This window comes from Erythrolamprus reginae, chromosome 1 (genome assembly GCF_031021105.1).
Source record: "Erythrolamprus reginae isolate rEryReg1 chromosome 1, rEryReg1.hap1, whole genome shotgun sequence".
In the NCBI taxonomy this organism is placed as follows: Eukaryota; Metazoa; Chordata; class Lepidosauria; order Squamata; family Dipsadidae; genus Erythrolamprus; species Erythrolamprus reginae.
In genome coordinates this window covers 25,763,201-25,782,449 of record NC_091950.1, presented here as the reverse complement: position 1 = coordinate 25,782,449, position 19,249 = coordinate 25,763,201, and the positions used below count along the sequence as shown (strand labels likewise).

Sequence of the window (19,249 nt, the reverse complement as noted above, 5' to 3'; positions counted from 1 at the left end):
TTTTCTAGATAAGAACCGGGTGTTCAAGATTTTTTTTGCCTCTTTTCAAGAACCATTTTCCACTTACAAACCCAAGCCTCCGAAACTGTAACCGGAAAAGGCAGGGAGAAGCCTCCGTGGGGCCTCTCTAGGAATCTCCTGGGAGAAAACAGGGCCGGAAAAGGCGGTGAGAAGCCTCTGTGGAGCCTCTCTAGGAGTCTCCTGGGAGAAAACAGGGCCGGAAAAGGCGGTGAGAAGCCTCTGTGGAGCCTCTCTAGGAATCTCCTGGGAGGAAACAGGGCCTCCACCCTCCCTGTGGTTTCCCCAATTACACACATTATTTGCTTTTACATTGATTCCTATCAGGAAAATTGCTTCTTCTTACAGACTTTTCTACTTAAGAAGCTGGTCACAGAACGAATTAAGTTCGTAAGTAGAAGTACCACTGTATCACCCCCTATTGAGATGCACTGGCCAAGGTATATGTAATACAGTATACATCGTCTATTACATTTACTATGTCTAGTTCTTCTGTAGATATATTTTCTTTCTTTCTTTGGTGAATAAGCATCATAATCTACCTGATTAAAAAGACATGGTTTTCCCTCATCCCTCCTTACAGCCATCTATGGGTGTGTCTGGCCAACCTCTGATGCCCAGTGCAATGGATCCGACAATCCGATCACAAGGTGAGCAGTGAGTTAAAATGGGATGAGTGGATAGTTACAGTGATAATCAGATTATGTTGCAAGCAGGGAAATGAGATTAATGGTGGGTTTTTTGTATAATCTATGTCCATCCATTTCATAAATAAATGAGATAAATGTGCATTATAAATCAATAAATATCAAAGTATATTATTTAGAAATTATTTGCATTAAAAAAAACACAAAGCATTTCTGAATTTTTCACATCCTTGCCTATATTTTTTTAAGCGCAGTACGTAGTCACGTTTGGTAAAGCTAATGCAAATGCTATAAACCTCTGAACTTGTTCCTTTTGCTTCATTTAACGGCTTGAATGTACGGATTTTTCGAGTAATTGCTTCTTCTTTTTTTGAGGCTCCAGGCTCCGTACATTCAAGCATTAGAGATCCAAATGTAAAATAATGCACTTGGGGAAAAGGAATCCACAATCTGAGTATTGCATTGGCAGTTCTGTGTTAGCAAAAACTTCAGAAGAGAAGGATTTAGGGATAGTGATTTCTGACAGTCTCAAAATGGGTGAGCAGTGTGGTCGGGCAGTAAGAAAAGCAAGTAGGATGCTTGGCTGCATAGCTAGAGGTATAACAAGTAGGAAGAGGGAGATTGTGATCCCCTTATATAGAGCGCTGGTGAGACCACATTTGGAATACTGTGCTCAGTTCTGGAGACCTCACCTACAAAAAGATATCGACAAAATTGAACGGGTCCAAAGACAGGCTACAAGAATGGTGGAAGGTCTTAAGCATAAAACGTATCAGGAAAGACTTCATGAACTCAATCTGTATAGTCTGGAGGACAGAAGGAAAAGGGGGGACATGATCGGAACATTTAAATATGTTAAAGGGTTAAATAAGGTTCAGGAGGGAAGTGTTTTTAATAGGAAAGTGAACACAAGAACAAGGGGACACAATCTGAAGTTAGTTGGGGGAAAGATCAAAAGCAACGTGAGAAAATATTATTTCACTGAAAGAGTAGTAGATCCTTGGAACAAACTTCCAGCAGACGTGGTTGGTAAATCCACTGTAACTGAATTTAAACATGCCTGGGATAAACATATATCCATTGTAAGATAAAATACAGGAAATAGTATAAGGGCAGACTAGATGGACCAAGAGGTCTTTTTCTGCCGTCAGTCTTCTATGTTTCTATGATTCTACAGTTGTATCTTAAATATGTTTGATCTCCCTTAATTCTCTCCTCTTTTCCCATTCCTTTTGTCACCAGTGGGGCATCCTAGCATGGGCCCCCTGCAGCGCATGACCCCTCCACGGGGTATGACAGGAATGGCTCCACAGGTGAGCTCCCGAAAATGAGGGGTTGGTTTTGAAACCGGTTAGTGGCTGTGGAAGAATTATTTGATACGAGATTGCAATGGTTTTGTGGGTGTTTGTGTATGTATGCACATGCATAGCAGTTTGAATGCAAAGGATGGTCTAGAACAGTGGTTCTCGACCTGGGGGTCAGGACCTCTTTGGGGGTCAAGCAACAAACACACTATCATTGGCTGAGGGGGAGAATCTAATAACCCCAAACTTGGCAGCATAGGTGAGTCTTTAGATTCTTACGAAAGGCAAGGAGGGTGGGAGCAGTATGATTCTCCGGGGGGAGCTGATTCCAGAGGGCAGAGGCCTCCACAGAGAAGGCTCTTCCCCTAGGTCCCACCAAACGACATTGTCTAGTTTTCATATTCCTTAAAACTACTGCTTTTTTTCATTTAGTTAGAATAAAGAAAGCTTCAAGATGAATCTAGTGGTGTGATGTTTCTTATCAGTGGTATCTGTAATGGTGCCATGTTTCCCCGAAAACAAGACCCTGTGTTACATTTTTTATGAATCCTGAAATAAGCCCTTGGATTTATTGCCATGCATTCAAAAGCCCGATTGGGCTTATTATCAGGGGATGTCTTATTTTTTGGGGGAAAGGGTAATAACACAAAGATCCTGACTTCTGTACTAAATAGATAAATCCCATTGGGTGCTATAGGTGAGGAATGACTGGGACGGGGATCAAATACAATGGTATCTCTACTTACGAACTTATTTTGTTCCGTGACCAGGTTCTTAAGTAGAAAATTTTGTAAGAAGAAGCAATTTTTCCCACAGGAATCAATGTAAAAGCATATAATGCATGTGATTGGGAAACCACAGGGAGGGCCCTGTTTCCTCCTAGCAGATTCCTAGAGAGGCTCCCCGGAGGCTTTTTCCTGCTTTTTCCGGCCCTGTTTCCTCCCAGGAGATTCCTAGACAGGCTCCCTGGAGGCTTCTCCCTGCCTTTTCCGGCCCTGTTTCCTCCCAGGAAATTCCTAGAGAGGCCCCACGGAGGCTTCTCCCTGCCTTTTCCAGCCCTGTTTCCTCCCAGCAGATTCCTAGAGAGGCTCCCCGGAGGCTTCTCCCTGCCTTTTCCGGCCCTGTTTCCTCCCAGGAGATTCCTAGAGAGGCCCCACAGAGGCTTCTCCCTGCCTTTTTCGGCCCTGTTTCCTCCCAGCAGATTCCTAGAAAGGCTCCCCGGAGGCTTTTCCCTGCCTTTTCCGGCCCTGTTTCCTCCCAGGAGATTCCTAGAGAGGCTTCCTGGGGGCTTCTCCTCGCCTTTTCCGGCCCTGTTTCATAAGTAGAGGCGTTCTTAAGTAGAGGTATCACTGTATTCTTGATTGGTTTCTCTTCCTTTCCCCTAATATGTTCCTGCTTTGTTTCCATCCAGAATTATGGTGGTGGCATCAGACCTCCTCCAGGGTCCCTGGTTTGCCCTGGTATGCCCACAATGAACATGTAAGTGTCCGCATTAATTTCTCTTGGAGAAGTGGGTAGCCAAAATAAATCAGGGAAAAGTCTGTCTTTTCAACAGAACAGAACCTCATCCTCCCTTCCCAGGAAATCTTCCAAATGTTTGAGAGGTCAGCCTTGTGCATTTTTCTCTGCAGAGCTCCGGGTATTCGAGGATCCTGGCCAAATATAAACACAAACTCGGTATGTCTGGTTTTATTTTTTATTTCAATAAAACTTTCTCTACAATTCAGAAAGTCACAGTGGCCGCATTCACACAACAGACTTCACCAAATGGGCAGAGTTTTTGTGTCTCATTTTGTGGTACACACTCAACCAGTTTATTTACTTTGTAATTCAGGAAATTACCCTATTTTTCAGGATATAAGATGCACCTTAGTTTTGGGGGAGGAAAATGGGGAGGGGGGATGGAAATGTACCCACCACGTATTAATCTGGCTAGTGTCCTTAGTCCAGTCAGCTTCTGCACATTATATAATCCCCTGTTTAGGGCTGGGGAAAAAAACTTATTTGGAGGGAGTAGCAATGAAAACAAGCCTGCAAAGATTTAGGGCTGGAAAAAAAACTTCTTCAAAGTGGTAGTGAAAAAAATCCTGCAAGCTGGAAAGAGCTGGGGGGAAAAGCTTCAAAAAAGTTACATACAGGGTGTAAGACACACTCAATTTTCAGTCTCTTGGGGGGTGGGAGGTGCTTCTTACACTCTGAAAAATACGATATGCAGACTCTCCCCAAATGGGTTAATACTGTGTTCAGTTCTGGAGACCTCACCTACAAAAAGATATTGACAAAATTGAACGGGTCCAAAGATGGGCTACAAGAATGGTGGGAGGTCTCAAGCATAAAACGTATCAGGAAAGACTTCATGAACTCAATCTGTATAGTCTGGAGGACAGAAGGAAAAGGGGGGACATGATCGAAACATTTAAATATGTCAAAAGGTTAAATAAGGTTCAGGAGGGAAGTGTTTTTAATAGGAAAGTGAATACAAGAACAAGGGGACACAATCTGAAGTTAGTTGGGGGAAAGATCAAAAGCAACATGAGAAAATATTATTTTACTGAAAGAGTAGTAGATCCTTGGAACAAACTTCCAGCAGACGTGGTTGGTAAATCCACAGTAACTGAATTTAAACATGGGATAAACATAGATCCATCCTAAGATAAAATACAAAAAATAGTATAAGGGCAGACTAAATGGATCATGAGGTCTTTTTCTGCCGTCAGTCTTCTATGTTAATTCGGTAACCAGGTTAAGCAGGCCTACCAAATGCAGCTAATGCTTGATATATTCTGCTTCCCAGATAAGATCTTTATAACATTTATATTTTATTGTGTTCTACTTATCTAGATGAAATGTTGATGTACCATATTTTGGAGTATATGACACACCTAGATTTTAGAGGCGGATAACAAGGAAAAAAATATTCTGAACCAAATGGTGTAGTAATACATTATTTAATAAAAGACCAGTGTAGCAGAATACTTTTTACAAACATGTAAACTTTTTACAAACTTCAAACCTGACAGCTTTAAGACTAGTGGACTTCAACTCCCAGAATTCCTCCTCCAGTCATGCTGGATGGGGCAATTAGAAGGCAAAATTGCCCCGATTTTGAAAAAAACAGGGGTTTTTGCCACGCTTTTTTGCAAAAATTGAGTGGGCAAAAGCTCTGGGAAGCCTGCAGGGAGCTGCTGGGGGATGGCAAAAATGCCCCCATTTTTATGAAAAATGGAGCAGGGGTTTTTGCCCTTTTTTTCACATTGAAGCATTTTTGCCTTCCCTTGGTCCCCGGGAGCTCTCTGCAGGCTCCTCAGACCACTTGCCCACTCCATTTTTGCAAAAAAATAAAAAAAATTCACATTTTTTGCCCTTCCCCAGCATTCAAGAGACTCTCTGCAGGCAGGGAACAAGGCTTCGGGACAGCTAAAAATGATGCACCGACATTTCCACCCTCTTTTAGGGTGGGGAAAGGTTGTGTCTTAAATATGGTATACAATGTTCCCTCGATTTTCACGGGTTCGAACTTCGTGAAAAGTCTATACCACGGTTTTTCAAAAATATTAATTAAAAAATACTTTGCTGGTTTTTTCCCTATACCACGGTTTTTCCCACCCGATGACGTCATATGTCATCGCCAAACTTTCATCTGCCTTTAATAAATATTTTTTTAATACATTTTAATAAATAAACATGGTGAGTAATGATCTAAATGGTTGCTAATGGAATGGGAAATTGCACTTTAGGGGTTTAAAGTGTTCAGGGAAGGCTTGTGATACTGTCCATAGCCAAAAATAGTGTATTTACTTCCGCATCTCTACTTCACGGAAATTTGACTTTCGCGGGCGGTCTCAGAATGCATCCCCCGCGAAAATCAAGGGAACACTGTATTGCTAATCCATGTATGATATTCCATATGCAAAATACATAAATCTGGTCCCAATCCGGTGATTCTCTCCCTTTCTTTTCTATCCTGTTTAGGTATCCTATTCCTCATCTTCTCCTGGCAGCTATGGGGTAAGTGGCTGAAGAGGGGTGAAACGATGTGGGCGGGACTTCCTGGGCAAGTTTTGAACTACATCCTGATTCAGGGCAGATGACTCTTAATTAATCTGCTTGCAAGACACGGTTGATAATGCTGATGATGAGAGTGACTCCACAAGGCAAACCCCGGGATCCTGAACATTATTTCTCTCTCTCCTCACAGGGAGGCGGAGGCCCCCCTGGCACCCCACTTATGCCCAGCCCTGGAGGTAAGTATCCTGTGAAGGAAGGTTAATATATTTGTCCCAGGGTAATGTTGGAGGATCCCATCTGAGTCAAGGACCAAAGGTTTCTCCTTCCAAACTTTCGGACTTGTTTTAGAGCTCATCATTGAGTCTTTGGACAGGGGCAGCATACAAGTCTTATAAATTATTATTATTATTATTATTACTATTATTATTATTATTATTATTATTATTATTATTATTATTATTATTATTATGTCAGTACAACACAGCAAACGAGATCACTATGCTGGATTTCGTATTTCATCACCAATCGGGCGCTTCCCAAGCACCTAGGACTGCGTGATGCAGCGGCGAATTATGTTTGCCGATCCCAGTAAAGCAGCCTTTTGCAATTGACAGATGGAGATTTTGTCAATTCCGATGGTTTTCAAATGTCCACTGAGATTCTTTGGCACTGCGCCCAGCGTGCCAAGTACCACTGGAACCACTTTCACGGACCTTTGCAGCTCGATTTTTAGATCTTCGTATTTCACTAATTTCTCTAGCTGCTTATCCTCAATTCTGCTGTCCCCTGGGATTGTGATGTCGATGATCCATACTTTCTTTTTCTCCACGAAATTATGATTATTATGATTATGATTATTATTAAAATTATTATTATTATTAAAATTATTATTATTATCAGGAGAAAGAAGTTCCCTCATGATGAGTTCCAGTATGATCCCAAAAGCTTGAAAGAATAAATCTTTGGTCCCAGTGACTAACTAGGATTGGATTCTTATAAGTACCCTGGGATTCTTTTTTGGAAGGAAATTATTTCCAAAGGCTCTACTGTTCTGTCAAAATTGATTTGATTTGATTACATTTGTATTCCATCCATCTCCTCGTGGACTCAGGGCGGCAGACAACAATAAAATGCGAGACAAAAAGTTGAACCCCATAGTAAAAACATTCATCTCACCATCATACAACCATCATGCTGGAGCAAGATGTTGGTGCTCAGTGGCTTCCCAGGCCTCAAACTGTTTTTAGAGGCTTTTGGCTTTTAGAAGGCCAGGAGAGTGGGGGCGGCTGTGGGGGCGGCTTTCGGCTGTGGCGAGGAGGGCGTTTGCCCAGGTTCGCCTGGTGCACCAGTTGCGGTCCTATTTGGACAGGGAGTCACTGCTCACAGTCGCTCATGCCCTCATCATCTCGAGGTTTGATTACTGCAATGCTCTCTACATGGGGCTATCTTTGAAAAGTGTTCGGAAACTTCAGATCGTGCAGAATGCGATAAGGGACTTGTACAAATTACCAGTTTGTTTGGAGACGAGTGCTCTTTGCGTTACAAAAAGAGGGCTTAATTTATTTGAATTTTCGGTATAAAGAACATTGTTTTGAATTTTCAAACATGTGTTTGTCTGAAATTTGTACCTGTGAATTTTCGGGAGGATTCTACCAGAGAGCCCGACAGAACAGAGAGTGGGTCCCATTGCTTATTCTCCTGAAGAATTCCGCTGTGGAGTATGAGATTCCAGATATCTGTCTAGCATCCCCTGCCTTCCTGAGCACTGAACCCATAGTCCATACAGTAGTGGTCATTCACCTGCATTAACCCCTATTGGCCTAAACCAATGATGGTGAACCGTTTTTTCCTTGGGCACAGAAAGAGCGTGGGCATGAGCTATCGTGCATGCGTGAGTGCCCATACCCGTAATTCAATGTCTGCAGGCCAGAAATGGTCTGTTTCCCAACTTCTGGTGGGCCCAGTAGGCTCCGTTTCACCCTCTACAGGCTCCAAAGGTTTCCCTGGAGCTGGGGGGAAGGTAAAAACGCCCTTCTTCATCCCTCCAGAGGCTCTTTGGAAGCCGAAAACGCCCTCCCAGAGCCTCTGTGCAAGCCAAAATTCAGCTGGCCAGCATACACAAGCACGTTGGAGCTGAGCTAGGGCAACAGCTTATCTGCCGGCAGATATGGCTCCGTGTGCCACCTGTGGCACCCGTGCCATAGATTCACCATCACTGGCCTAAACTCTCCAGTGCCCACTCATTGGTTTGCCCGTGCTGTCATAGCATCTGGTTGTTAAAGTCCATGATTCCTCGTTTTTCGCAGGGGATGCGTTCCAAGACCACCTGTGAAAAATGAATTTCCATGAAGTAGAGGAAAGATATATTTTTTAATGTATTTAACAAGTATTTGGACTTTTAAAACCCACCCTTTGCATTAAACAGTCATTCTTTAATGTTTCTCAGCTGGAACTACATGTGATATCCTACCAGTTTGTTTAATAGAGTACAGTAGTACTGTAGAAGAATTTTTAATGGATTTTAAATGTTTACATGGCATTGGACCAGAGTACCTCCGGAACCGCCTGCTACCGCACGAATCCCAGCGGCCGATAAGGTCCCACAGAGTTGGCCTTCTCCGGGTCCCGTCGACTAAACAATGTTGTCTGGCGGGCCCCAGGGGAAGAGCCTTCTCTGTGGCGGCCCCGGCCCTTTGGAATCAACTCCCCCCGGAGATTAAAACTACTCCCACCCTCCTTGTCTTCCGTAAACTACTTAAGACCCACCTATACCGCCAGGCATGGGCGATTTGAGACATCTTTCCCCCAGGCTTATTATAATTTATGTTTGGTATGTATGTGCTGTTTGGTTTTTAATTATGATAGGGTTTTTAGTTTTTTAATATTAGATTTGTGCCATTATAATATTGTTTTTATCGTTGTTGTGAGCCTCCCCGAGTCTTCGGAGAGGGGCGGCATACAAATCTAATATTATTATTATTATTATTATTATTATTATTATTATTATTATTAATAATAATAATAATAGTAATAATAGTAATAATAATAATGGATTTGAGCCCCTTTTGAAAACCCGTGAAGTAGCGAATCCGTGAAAGATGAACCGCAAAGTAGCGAGGGATTACTGTACTAGGCTACAAATTCAGACTGTGGCTTTTAGTCCCACTTTAGGCATGAAAACTGACTGAGTGACTTTGAGCTGCCTCTCAGTCCAATCCACCTCACAGGTGGATCGTTGTGAAGAAAGTAGGAGGTGTATTAGCTGTTTGCAACCTTGCGTTATTTAGAGAAAGGAAAGGAATAAAGGGAGGGAAGGAAGGAACGAAGGAAGAAAGAGAGGGAGGGAGGGAGGAGGGAAGGAGAGAAAGAGAAAGAAAGAAAGAAAGAAAATCTTCCAAAACACTGTTTTAAATTAACTTTGAAGCCTGGATTACCTCATTGGATAAATGTAATCAAGGCCTCAGCCAACATGGAAATTGGAGATTTAGAATAAAAACAATAGGTACATCAATTGAGATGGAGGAGGTTATGGCCAAGTTTGAGAGGCTTCCTCCTGATATTTTTTTATTCTAATTTAGAAAAACCAAGTGTATTGTGTGAACGTAGCCATTGGGTCTCATCTGTGTTAAGCTGACAGTAGTTAGCAGCAGCCGGTGAGCTCAGGTGCTCCGTCCCGGTAGGGAATTCCGGGATGCGTGCGCAGCTGCACACCCCTGACGTGGCCCTGCATGAGATTTGGCTTCTGCGCGTGCGTAACAAGCGAAATCTCGCACGAGTGAGATTTGGACAATTTTCACCAATTTTTTGCTTCTGCGCATGTGCGGAACCAAAAATATCTCCAAAAATTGCCAAAAGGTCACTCTTGTGCGCGTCCTCACACAAGATTTTGCTTGCTGCGCATGCACAGAAGCCAAATCTCGCACCGACACGCCCATTGAGTGCATGTGTGCCCACGAGGGCCTTGGAGGGTGCACCAGTAGGAGGTAAGACGAGCGGCCCTCCACTGGCTAATAATAATAATAACAATTATTGTTGTTGTTGTTGTTGTTGTTATTATTATTATTATTATTATTATTATTATTATTATTATGTCAATACAACTCAGCAAACGAGATCACTATGCTGGATTTCGTATTTCATCACCAGTCGGGCGCTTCCCAAGCACCTAGGACCGCGTGATCTAATGGCGAATTATGTTTGCCGATCCCAGTAAAGCGGCCTTTTGCAATTGACAGGTGGAGATTTTGTCAATTCCGATGGTTTTCAAATGTCCGCTGAGATCCTTTGGCACTGCGCCCAGCGTGCCAAGTACCACTGGGACCACTTTCACTGGCTTATTATTATTATTATTATTATTATTACTATTATTACTATTATTATTACTATTATTATTACTATTATTATTACTATTATTATTATTAATTAGATTTGTATGCCGCCCCTCTCCGGCTAAGCATGTTGTGGAGCCACAGCCATTGAAAAAGAGTTCCAGAGAAGTTTCCGTGGTGGGGGGAAATCTTTCTATCTAAAGACACACAAACAGCCCAGCTAAAAAATAAAAGTGCCTAATCCAGGATGTTATATAGGAATGCCTCCGCTTTGCGGCCCTTCTGGGACTTCACATTCTTTTCCTCGAGCAACAGGGTCTGCTTAGCGTTAGTTTAGCTCAATGTTTCTCAGTCTTGCTGACTTTAAAAGGTGTGAACTTCCAACTCTGAGAATTCCCCAGGCAGCCATGCGAAGCCTTGAGCTAAATCGAGGTGAGGCAGACCCTAGTTTAGTTTTGATATGCTAGATTGTAAACAATGTACAGATATCAAGTTAAAGCCCTCCTTCAGTGCATAATAGCAGTAGCACATTATTTTATCCCCTGGTTAGGGCTTTAAAAAAACCTTATTCAGAGAGAGTAACAATGAAAGAGCTTGCAAGTGGGTAAGAGCTGGGAAAATCATTAGCACCTGGTTAGGGCTGGAAAGAAACATTCCGAGCAAGTTAGAGCAATGGAGAAAAAAGCCTGCAAAGATTTAGGGCTTGGAAAACATTCTTTGCAAAGAGTAACAAGCTTGTAAGCTGATAAATGTTGGGAACATTGTTAGCACCTGGGGGGGGGGGAAGCTTTGAAAAAAGTTACATTCAGAATATAAGATGCACCTGAATTTTCAGAGTCATTTAGGTAAGAAAAGAGTGCATCTTATAATCTGAAAAATACAGTACATCTAAAAAAAAGAAAAGACGACCACCTTGGTTACTTTTTCCTGCAATGTCCTGTCCTTGATTTCAGACTCCACCAACTCTAGTGAAAATATGTACATGATGAACTCTGTTGGCCCTCCGCCAAGCCGGCCTGGGGTAAGTGCCTTCTTCCTGCTCACTCCCTTGCTGGATAGAATAGAATAGAATAGAATAGAATTTTTATTGGCCAAGTGTGATTGGACACACAAGGAATTTGTCTTGGTACATTTGCTCTCAGCGTACATAAAATAAAATATACATTTGTCAAGAATCATGTGGTACAACACTTAATGATTGTCATAGGGATCAAATAAGCAATGAGGAAACAATATTAATAAAAATCTTAGGATATAAGCAGCAAGTTACAGTCATACAGTCAACATGGGAGGAAATGAGTGAAAGGAATGATGAGAAAAACTAGTAGAATAGAAGTGCAGATTTAGTAGAAAGTCTGACAGTGTTGAGGGAATTATTTGTTTAGTAGAGTGATGGCGTTCGGAAAAAACTGTTCTTGTGTCTAGTTGTCTTGGTGTGCAGTGCTCTGTAGCGACGTTTTGAGGGTAGGAATTGAAACAATTTGTGTCCAGGATGTGAGGGGTCAGTAAATATTTTCCCCGCCCTCTTTTTGACTCGTGCAGTATACAGGTCCTCAATGGAAAGCAGGTTGGCAGGCATAGGTTTTTTCTGCAGTTCTGATTATCCTCTGAAGTCTGTGTCGGTCCTGTTGGGTTGCAGCACCAAACCAGACAGTTATAGAGGTGCAGATGACAGACTCAATGATTCCTCTGTAGAACTGTATCAGCAGCTCCTTGGGCAGTTTGAGCTTCCTGAGCTGGCGCAGAAAGAACATTCTTTGTTGTGCTTTTTTGATGATGTTTTTGATGTTAGGTGACCATTTTAGGTCTTGTGATATGATAGAACCTAGAAATTTGAAGGTCTCTACTGTTGATACTGTGTTGTCTAGTATTGTGAGAGGTGGAGGGGTGGAAGGGTTTCTCTTAAAGTCTACCACCATTTCTACGGTTTTGAGTGTGTTCAGTTCTAAATTGTTCTGGTCACACCACAAGTATAGTTGTTCAACTTCCCATCTGTATGCGGATTCATCATTGTCTCGAATGAGTCCGATCACTGTTGTATCATCTGCAAACTTCAGTAGTTTAACAGATGGATCGTATGAGATGATAACAAATCCCTTCTTTCACCATGAATGAGTTGGGTGGCCATATACATTTTCTTAATGAATAAATAAGTACAAACATGAAGGAGAAAACTGTCAATCGTCTCCACCTGGAACCTGCCCTTCCTCATTACTTGTGTGTTTCTCTTCTTTTCACTCTCTGTGCCTAATGTTTAGTTCTCCATGGGGCCGAGTCCAGAAGGTCCAATGGCTGGAATGAGTGCCATGGAGCCCCATCATATGAATGGATCCTTAGGTAAGTATGGGCCTTCCTTCAGGGTTAGAATAGAATTCTTTATTGGCCAAGCATGATTGGACGCACAAGGAACTTGTCCTTGGTGCATATGTTTTCAGTGTACATAAAAGAAAAGATACATTCTCCAATGCCTCTTAAAGGAGAGTCCAGCGTGAGTTTAGCTCAAGTCTTATTGGTAGGGACTGAGTTTAAATTAACATAATTAACATACTAATTAGGTTCCCCCCCCCAGCTGCCCCAGGAGCTCAGTTTTTAAAAACTGAGTCATGAATAGGGACTCTGAGTTTTCCCTCTGTATGGTTGGTTTTCTAAAAATAAGTTTAATTTAAATAATAATATATTGCTGCTTACTGATGTATGGATCATTCGGTAAGTATGGGCCTTCCTTCAGGGTTAGAATAGAATTCTAACTGCTTGCTCCTCCTCCTCACTCTTAGAGTCTGCTGGTATAGATGCATTTATCTTCAAACAGTCAGAGCTTGCAGTGTATCACAATCTGAAGTTAGTTGGGGGAAAGATCAAAAGCAACATGAGAAAATATTATTTTACTGAAAGTGTAGTAGATCCTTGGAACAAACTTCCAGCAGACATGGTTGATAAATCCACAGTAACTGAATGTAAACATGCCTGGGATAAACATAGATCCATCCTAAGATAAAATACAGGAAGTAGTATAAGGGCAGACTAGATGGACCATGAGGTCTTTTTCTGCCGTCAGTCTTCTATGTTTCTATGTTTCTAATTCTTTATTGACCAAGTGTGATTGGACGCACAAGGAACTTGTCCTTGGTGCATATGTTTTCAGTGTCCATAAAAGAAAAGATACATTTGTCAAGAATCATGAAGTACAACACTTAATGATTGTCATAGGGGTCAAATAAACAATCAGGAAACAATATTAATAAAATGGACGATAAAAATCCAATAAATTCCCTATGTTCTCTTGCATGCTGAAAGAGATCAAGTCCAGTTGAGTGTGATTTCAGGGCACATCCATAAAATTCTTACATTACTTATGTCTGTTTAGAAATGCTTTGTCACTGTTTTCCTCCAAGATGTTTTTTTAAAAAACAAAAACTTTTAATAATCTAACCCAATGATGACGAACCTACAGCGCATGGAGCCATATCTGAGGGCACGCCAGGCAATGCTCTTATGTCAGCTCCAGCTGATTTTTGGCTTTCCGGAGGGTGAAAAGTAACTCAGCAGGCCTACCGGAAGTTTGTTTCCCAACTTCCGGTCGGCCCGTTGGGCCTGTTTTTTTCCATCTGTAGGCTCCAAATGTTTTCTTGAAGCCTGGGGAAGGCGAAAAAAACATCCCAACAGGCCTACTGGAAGTCTGGAGGCTTCAGTGAGGCCTGGATACATGCACCGGGGAGGGGAGCATAGGGGAGGTTGTGCATGCATGCGCAGGCAGGGCATTGCATTATCGGTGTGGGCACGCTGCGTGCGCTATCACACACGCACACTCTTTTGGCACATGAGCAAAAACAAGGTTCGCCATCACTGGTCTAACCTTTAGATGTGAAATCTTCTGGTGGTCTCCTAACCCAAGTCTTAACCAGCTCCAAGCTTGCTCAGGTTTTTGAGTCCAGCCAAGATCTGCTAGGTTCTGACTGGAGCCAGGAGTGCAGGCCATTGGACACCAGGACCCTAACTCGGAGTATCCTCTAGCGTTAATTTTGGAAGATGAGGAACAACTTCCATGCTTCAGTATTAGGGAATTGGTGTTACTACACACGTGTCCATTTATCTGTTGATTATCTAGCAAGGATGTTATACCACCCAGATGTCTGAGCTTGAAATCAGATACAGATGTCCTTGACTTATTCATTCAGCAACCGGCATAAAAGTCCAATTAATAAAATAAATAATAAAAACAATTCAAAGCTAACAAAGTTCAAAGTTTCTATCATAGTTGAAACGTATATACAGATCAGTGAAGGGCTGCAATTTTTTTTACTACCACATTGTGGGCATTGCTTATTTTGTGGGTGTGGTTTTCTGGCCATATGACCAGGTGGGAGTGGCTTGATGATCATGTGACCGAGGGTGGCTTAAAAGTCATGTGGTTGGCTTAAAGGAGGCCAACATCACTCACGTCAAGGGTTTGACATAGTGTGCCTGGCCTCTCCTCGACATCTATTTGCTATTACTGAGCATCCAAAATATAATATTTAATTCTATGTACATATGCCATATGTGTACATGCAAGTTACACATAGGCACCCAAAAATATACATTATCTACTATTTAAACTGTTTGTGCATGTACGCATACTCAGGCACGCATAGCTCTTCTAAAATGATACACATTCAACCTCATTTACTATGATAGGAAAAACATAACCAGATCCCAGAAGAGAAAAAAAAGGAAAAAAATCAACATTTTTCTACCCGTTCTGTGTACCTGACCCAAATTTTTCCACCGGTTCTACGTGCCTGATCGTAGGAGCCCATCACTGATATGGATGGAATTATAGATAGGCCTATATATATGTTGGACAAGTCGTCTGAATAAGTTTCTTTTGTTCAAAGACGTCCTGAGGCAGGCTGACTTTTTATTTATTTATTTTACTTATTTATTTATTGGATTTGTATGCCGCCCCTCTCCATAGACTCGGGGCGGCTAACAACAGTAATAAAAACAGCATATAACAATCCAATATTAAAACAGTTAAAACCCTTATTATAAAACCAAACATACATACAGACATACCATGCATAAAATTGTAGAGGCTTAGGGGGAAAGAGTATCTCAGTTCCCCCATGCCTGGCGGCAGAGGTGGGTTTTAAGAAGCTTACGAAAGGCAAGGAGGGTGGGGGCAATTCTAATCTCTGAGGGGAGTTGGTTCCAGAGGGCCGGGGCCGCCACAGAGAAGGCTCTTCCCCTGGGTCCCGCCAAGCGACATTGTTTCGTTGACGGGACCCAGAGAAGGCCCACTCTGTGGGACCTAACTTTACTGAGTTTAGTTGTGTTGGTCCTTGCTTTGAATGATTTGGTTGTTCTTGAAGGTTTGTGGAAGCAAAACAATGATTGGGTGAAATCATTGCCAGTCTCAACGACTGAACTTTAACATCCTGTTCAGAGGAGGCCTTGAGGAAAGAAACAGGTGTTATAAAACTTTCTTAAAAACTGATAAGAGGTGGCAATTGATATTCGATATCTCTATAAAGTCCATTGGTAGAAAGATTTTATTGGTAAGAATTTCTGTGGATTGAGTGGAGGCTCCTTAGACTTTAGCTGCCAATGAATCCCTGCTTTCCACAAAAGTCTTCCAACGTGGTAGAGACCACGTAAGGGCTGGGGGTTAACTTGCTTTCATTGTCGTTGCAGGTCCAGGTGAAATAGATGGGATGCCCAAGGTAAGGGTTTGCATCATGGGGCTGGAGTTCCACAGGCTCTGGGCATCAGGGGATTAGAAGGGGATCAGGAAAGATTTTATAGCTTTAAAGGGGAGCATTAGATCTACTCGGTGGGGCCCTCTCAATGTAAAATCGTTTAATCTTAGAAATAGAGTCAATTGATCTCCCCAACAAAAACTAATTACAGTGGTACCTCTACTTACAAATTTAATTCGTTCCGTGACCAGGCTCTTAAGTAGAAAAGTTTGTAAGAAGAAGCAATTTCTCCCATAGGAATCAATGTAAAAGCAAATAATGCGTGTGATTGGGGAAATCACAGGGAGGGTGGAGGCCGTTTCCTCCCAGGAGATTCCTAGAGAGGCCCCATGGAGGCTTCTCCCCACCTTTTCCGGCCCTGGTTCCTCCCCAGAGATTCCTAGAGAGACCCCACGGAGACTTCTTCCTGCCTTTTCTGGCTCTGTTTCTTCCCAGGAGATTTCTAGAGAGGAAGTTTCTCCTTGCCTTTTCCGGCCCTGTTTCTTCCCAAGAGATTCCTAGAGAGGTCCCATGGAGGTTTCTCCTTGCCTTTTCTGGCCCTATTTCCTCCCAGGAGATTCCTAGAGAGGCCCCACGGAGGCTTCTCCCTGCCTTTTCCGGTTACAGTTTTGAAGGCTCAGGTTTGTAAGTGGAAAATGGTTCTTAATCCTGAACACCCGGTTCTTATCTAGAAAAGTTCGTAAGTAGAGGCGTTTGTAAGTAGAGGTACCACTGTACTGGAGAGATTAATTGATTCTCTTTATGCCTAGCATGCAAAGAATGATATCTGGGAAGGAACCAAATTCTTTCTGAGGCTAACTCTTATCTGAATCACGTCGTCTTACAACCTACTGTTTGTAAGTCGCTAAGTGACTTACAACCATCACTTAAGCGAAGTTATGATCGAGCCAAAAAAGAGTTTATTTATTTATTTATTACATTTAGAGACAACCGGTTATTCTTTGGGTGACTCTGGAAGGTCCAGGGCCTGGGTTTCCCTGAACGTGATGGAATTTTGGGCGCTTAGCCATAGTGCAAATGGCTGCATTTGCGGCCCTGCGCCACATCATAGGGTCACATAATTGTATTTTATGACAGTTTTATCAAAAAGTGGTGCTTCTAATTTTCGCCACAACTTCTTCTGTAGCCAACCATTGGTTCGCTTAACAACCAAGGGTTTTCTTATTGACAGCCACAAAAAAGGTTGTAAAATGGGCTTGGTCTGTTTTGCAAGCATTGTGACGTCCAGTCATACTGGGCAGACTCCATTACGCTCGTATGTTGAGGGCTGCCTGTTATATCTTTTTGAGAAAATCCCTACCACAATGTTGATTCCCCATGATCTAATTCAACTGATTGTGCAAATAGAATCTTAAGCACTTAAAAGATCCAGAAATTGGATTTTTTTTAAAAAAACCTTATCAACCTTTTCCACATGGTACCTTTTTAATAATGCCGTCTACAGCTTTGAGAATGTGTTCTAATTATGTTAGGTTCATGGTTCATAGTTCATGGTTCTATGTTAGCAAAAACTTCAGAAGAGAAGGATTTAGGGATAGTGATTTCTGACAGTCTCAAAATGGGTGAGCAGTGTGGTCGGGCGGTAGGAAAAGCAAGTAGGATGCTTGGCTGCATAGCTAGAGGTATAACAAGCAGGAAGAGGGAGATTATGATCCCGCTGTATAGAGCGCTGGTGAGACCACATTTGGAATACTGTGTTCAGTTCTGGAGACCTCACCTACAAAAAGATATTGACAAAATTGAACGGGTCCAAAGACGGGCTACAAAAATGGTGGAAGGTCTTAAGCATAAAACGTATCAGGAAAGACTTAATGAACTCAATCTGTATAGTCTGGAGGACAGAAGGGAAAGGGGGGACATGATCGAAACATTTAAATATGTTAAAGGATTAAATAAGGTTCAGGAGGGAAGTGTTTTTAATAGGAAAGTGAACACAAGAACAAGGGGACACAATCTGAAGTTAGTTGGGGGAAAGATCAAAAGCAACATGAGAAAATATTATTTTACTGAAAGTGTAGTAGATCCTTGGAACAAACTTCCAGCAGATGTGGTAGATAAATCCACAGTAACTGAATTTAAACATGCCTGGGATAAACATATATCCATCCTAAGATAAAATACAAAAAATAGTATAAGGGCAGACGAGATGGACCATGAGGTCTTTTTCTGCCGTCAGTCTTCTATGTTTCTATGTGTTCTAATCATGGTTCATTTTAGGAAGTCCGCCCCAACTCCTCGGAGAAGGGCGGCATACAAGTATAAATAATAATAATAATAATAATAATAATAATAATAATAATAATAATAATAGTGTCCTAATCATGGCGCATGTTAGGATATGTTCCAGTCATGGTTCAGGTGTGAATTGTCTACTGTTTTTCTCCCTCTCTCTCTCTTTTATTTCTGATCCCCAAGAATTCCCCAGGTAGCATTGCCAGCATAGCTAACCCACCGGGCACCCCACGTGACGACAGCGCCAGCGAGATGGGCAGCAGCTTCATAAACCCCTTCCAAAGCGAGAGCGTAAGGGCCTGCGTGGAGCGGCGGCCGCGGAGGGGGCGGGGATCTCGGGGGGCACGCGGGGGGCGGGGCACCCTGTGGCAGGGTCGGACTGGGCTGTCAGTACCAACAGCTAACAGTGCCATCTCGTGCTGGAAGCAGCAGCTGTCAGAGGTGTGAAGAGGGGGGCCGGTGCCCCCACTCCGTGATGGACCCTTCCTCTAATGCTGTGGTGTCTCCCATCTGTCTCCCCAGTATTCGCCCAGCATGACTATGAGCGTGTGACCCGGCCCGGATGCCCAGTCCCAGAGGAGCCAGACTGATGCCCCCCCCAGGGGTCTTAACCCCCCTGTATTTAATAACAGCTTCCCTTGATTGCTAGTTTCAGCCCCCCCCCCCCCGCCCCCAGTCTGGACTTTTGATCCCCGCCCAGGTCACCACCTGCCCTCTAACTGGTACTCAATAAACTCTAGTGACTTGAGAATTGTCACTAAGCAAAGTGGGACAGCCGAAGGTTTGATATGCTGCACGAGCGGACAGTTACGAAAGGCAGGGAGATATGCCCTTCCTCTCCTGCTGGACCGCAGCATCCCTTTACCCCGAGGGGTTTATGAAGATCCGTTGGACATTGGGACTATCGTCTACTGTGCGTCTTTGGACTTTTGAAATTCTGCATTGTAGCAGGAACAGTTGAGCTGTTTGGAAAA

General features: G+C 42.7%; 1 protein-coding gene across 2 annotated transcripts in view; it reads left to right on the top strand.

Annotated features, from left to right (window-relative positions):
- Positions 1 to 19,249, top strand: part of SSBP4 (single stranded DNA binding protein 4) — a 97,324-nt gene extending 78,075 nt beyond the window's left edge. The window contains exons 8-18 of one of the 2 annotated variants that reach the window (XM_070747590.1): positions 602 to 668; positions 1,908 to 1,978; positions 3,381 to 3,448; positions 3,601 to 3,646; positions 5,942 to 5,977; positions 6,168 to 6,213; positions 11,259 to 11,326; positions 12,564 to 12,642; positions 15,979 to 16,007; positions 18,459 to 18,566; positions 18,798 to 19,249. In XM_070747590.1, the coding sequence (XP_070603691.1) occupies positions 602 to 668; positions 1,908 to 1,978; positions 3,381 to 3,448; positions 3,601 to 3,646; positions 5,942 to 5,977; positions 6,168 to 6,213; positions 11,259 to 11,326; positions 12,564 to 12,642; positions 15,979 to 16,007; positions 18,459 to 18,566; positions 18,798 to 18,827 (648 nt within the window). In that variant the 3' untranslated portion in view covers positions 18,828 to 19,249. Of the gene's footprint in view, positions 1 to 601; positions 670 to 1,907; positions 1,979 to 3,380; positions 3,449 to 3,600; positions 3,647 to 5,941; positions 5,978 to 6,167; positions 6,214 to 11,258; positions 11,327 to 12,563; positions 12,643 to 15,978; positions 16,008 to 18,458; positions 18,567 to 18,797 lie in introns of both variants that reach the window. The other variant, XM_070747598.1, reaches the window with a different exon arrangement.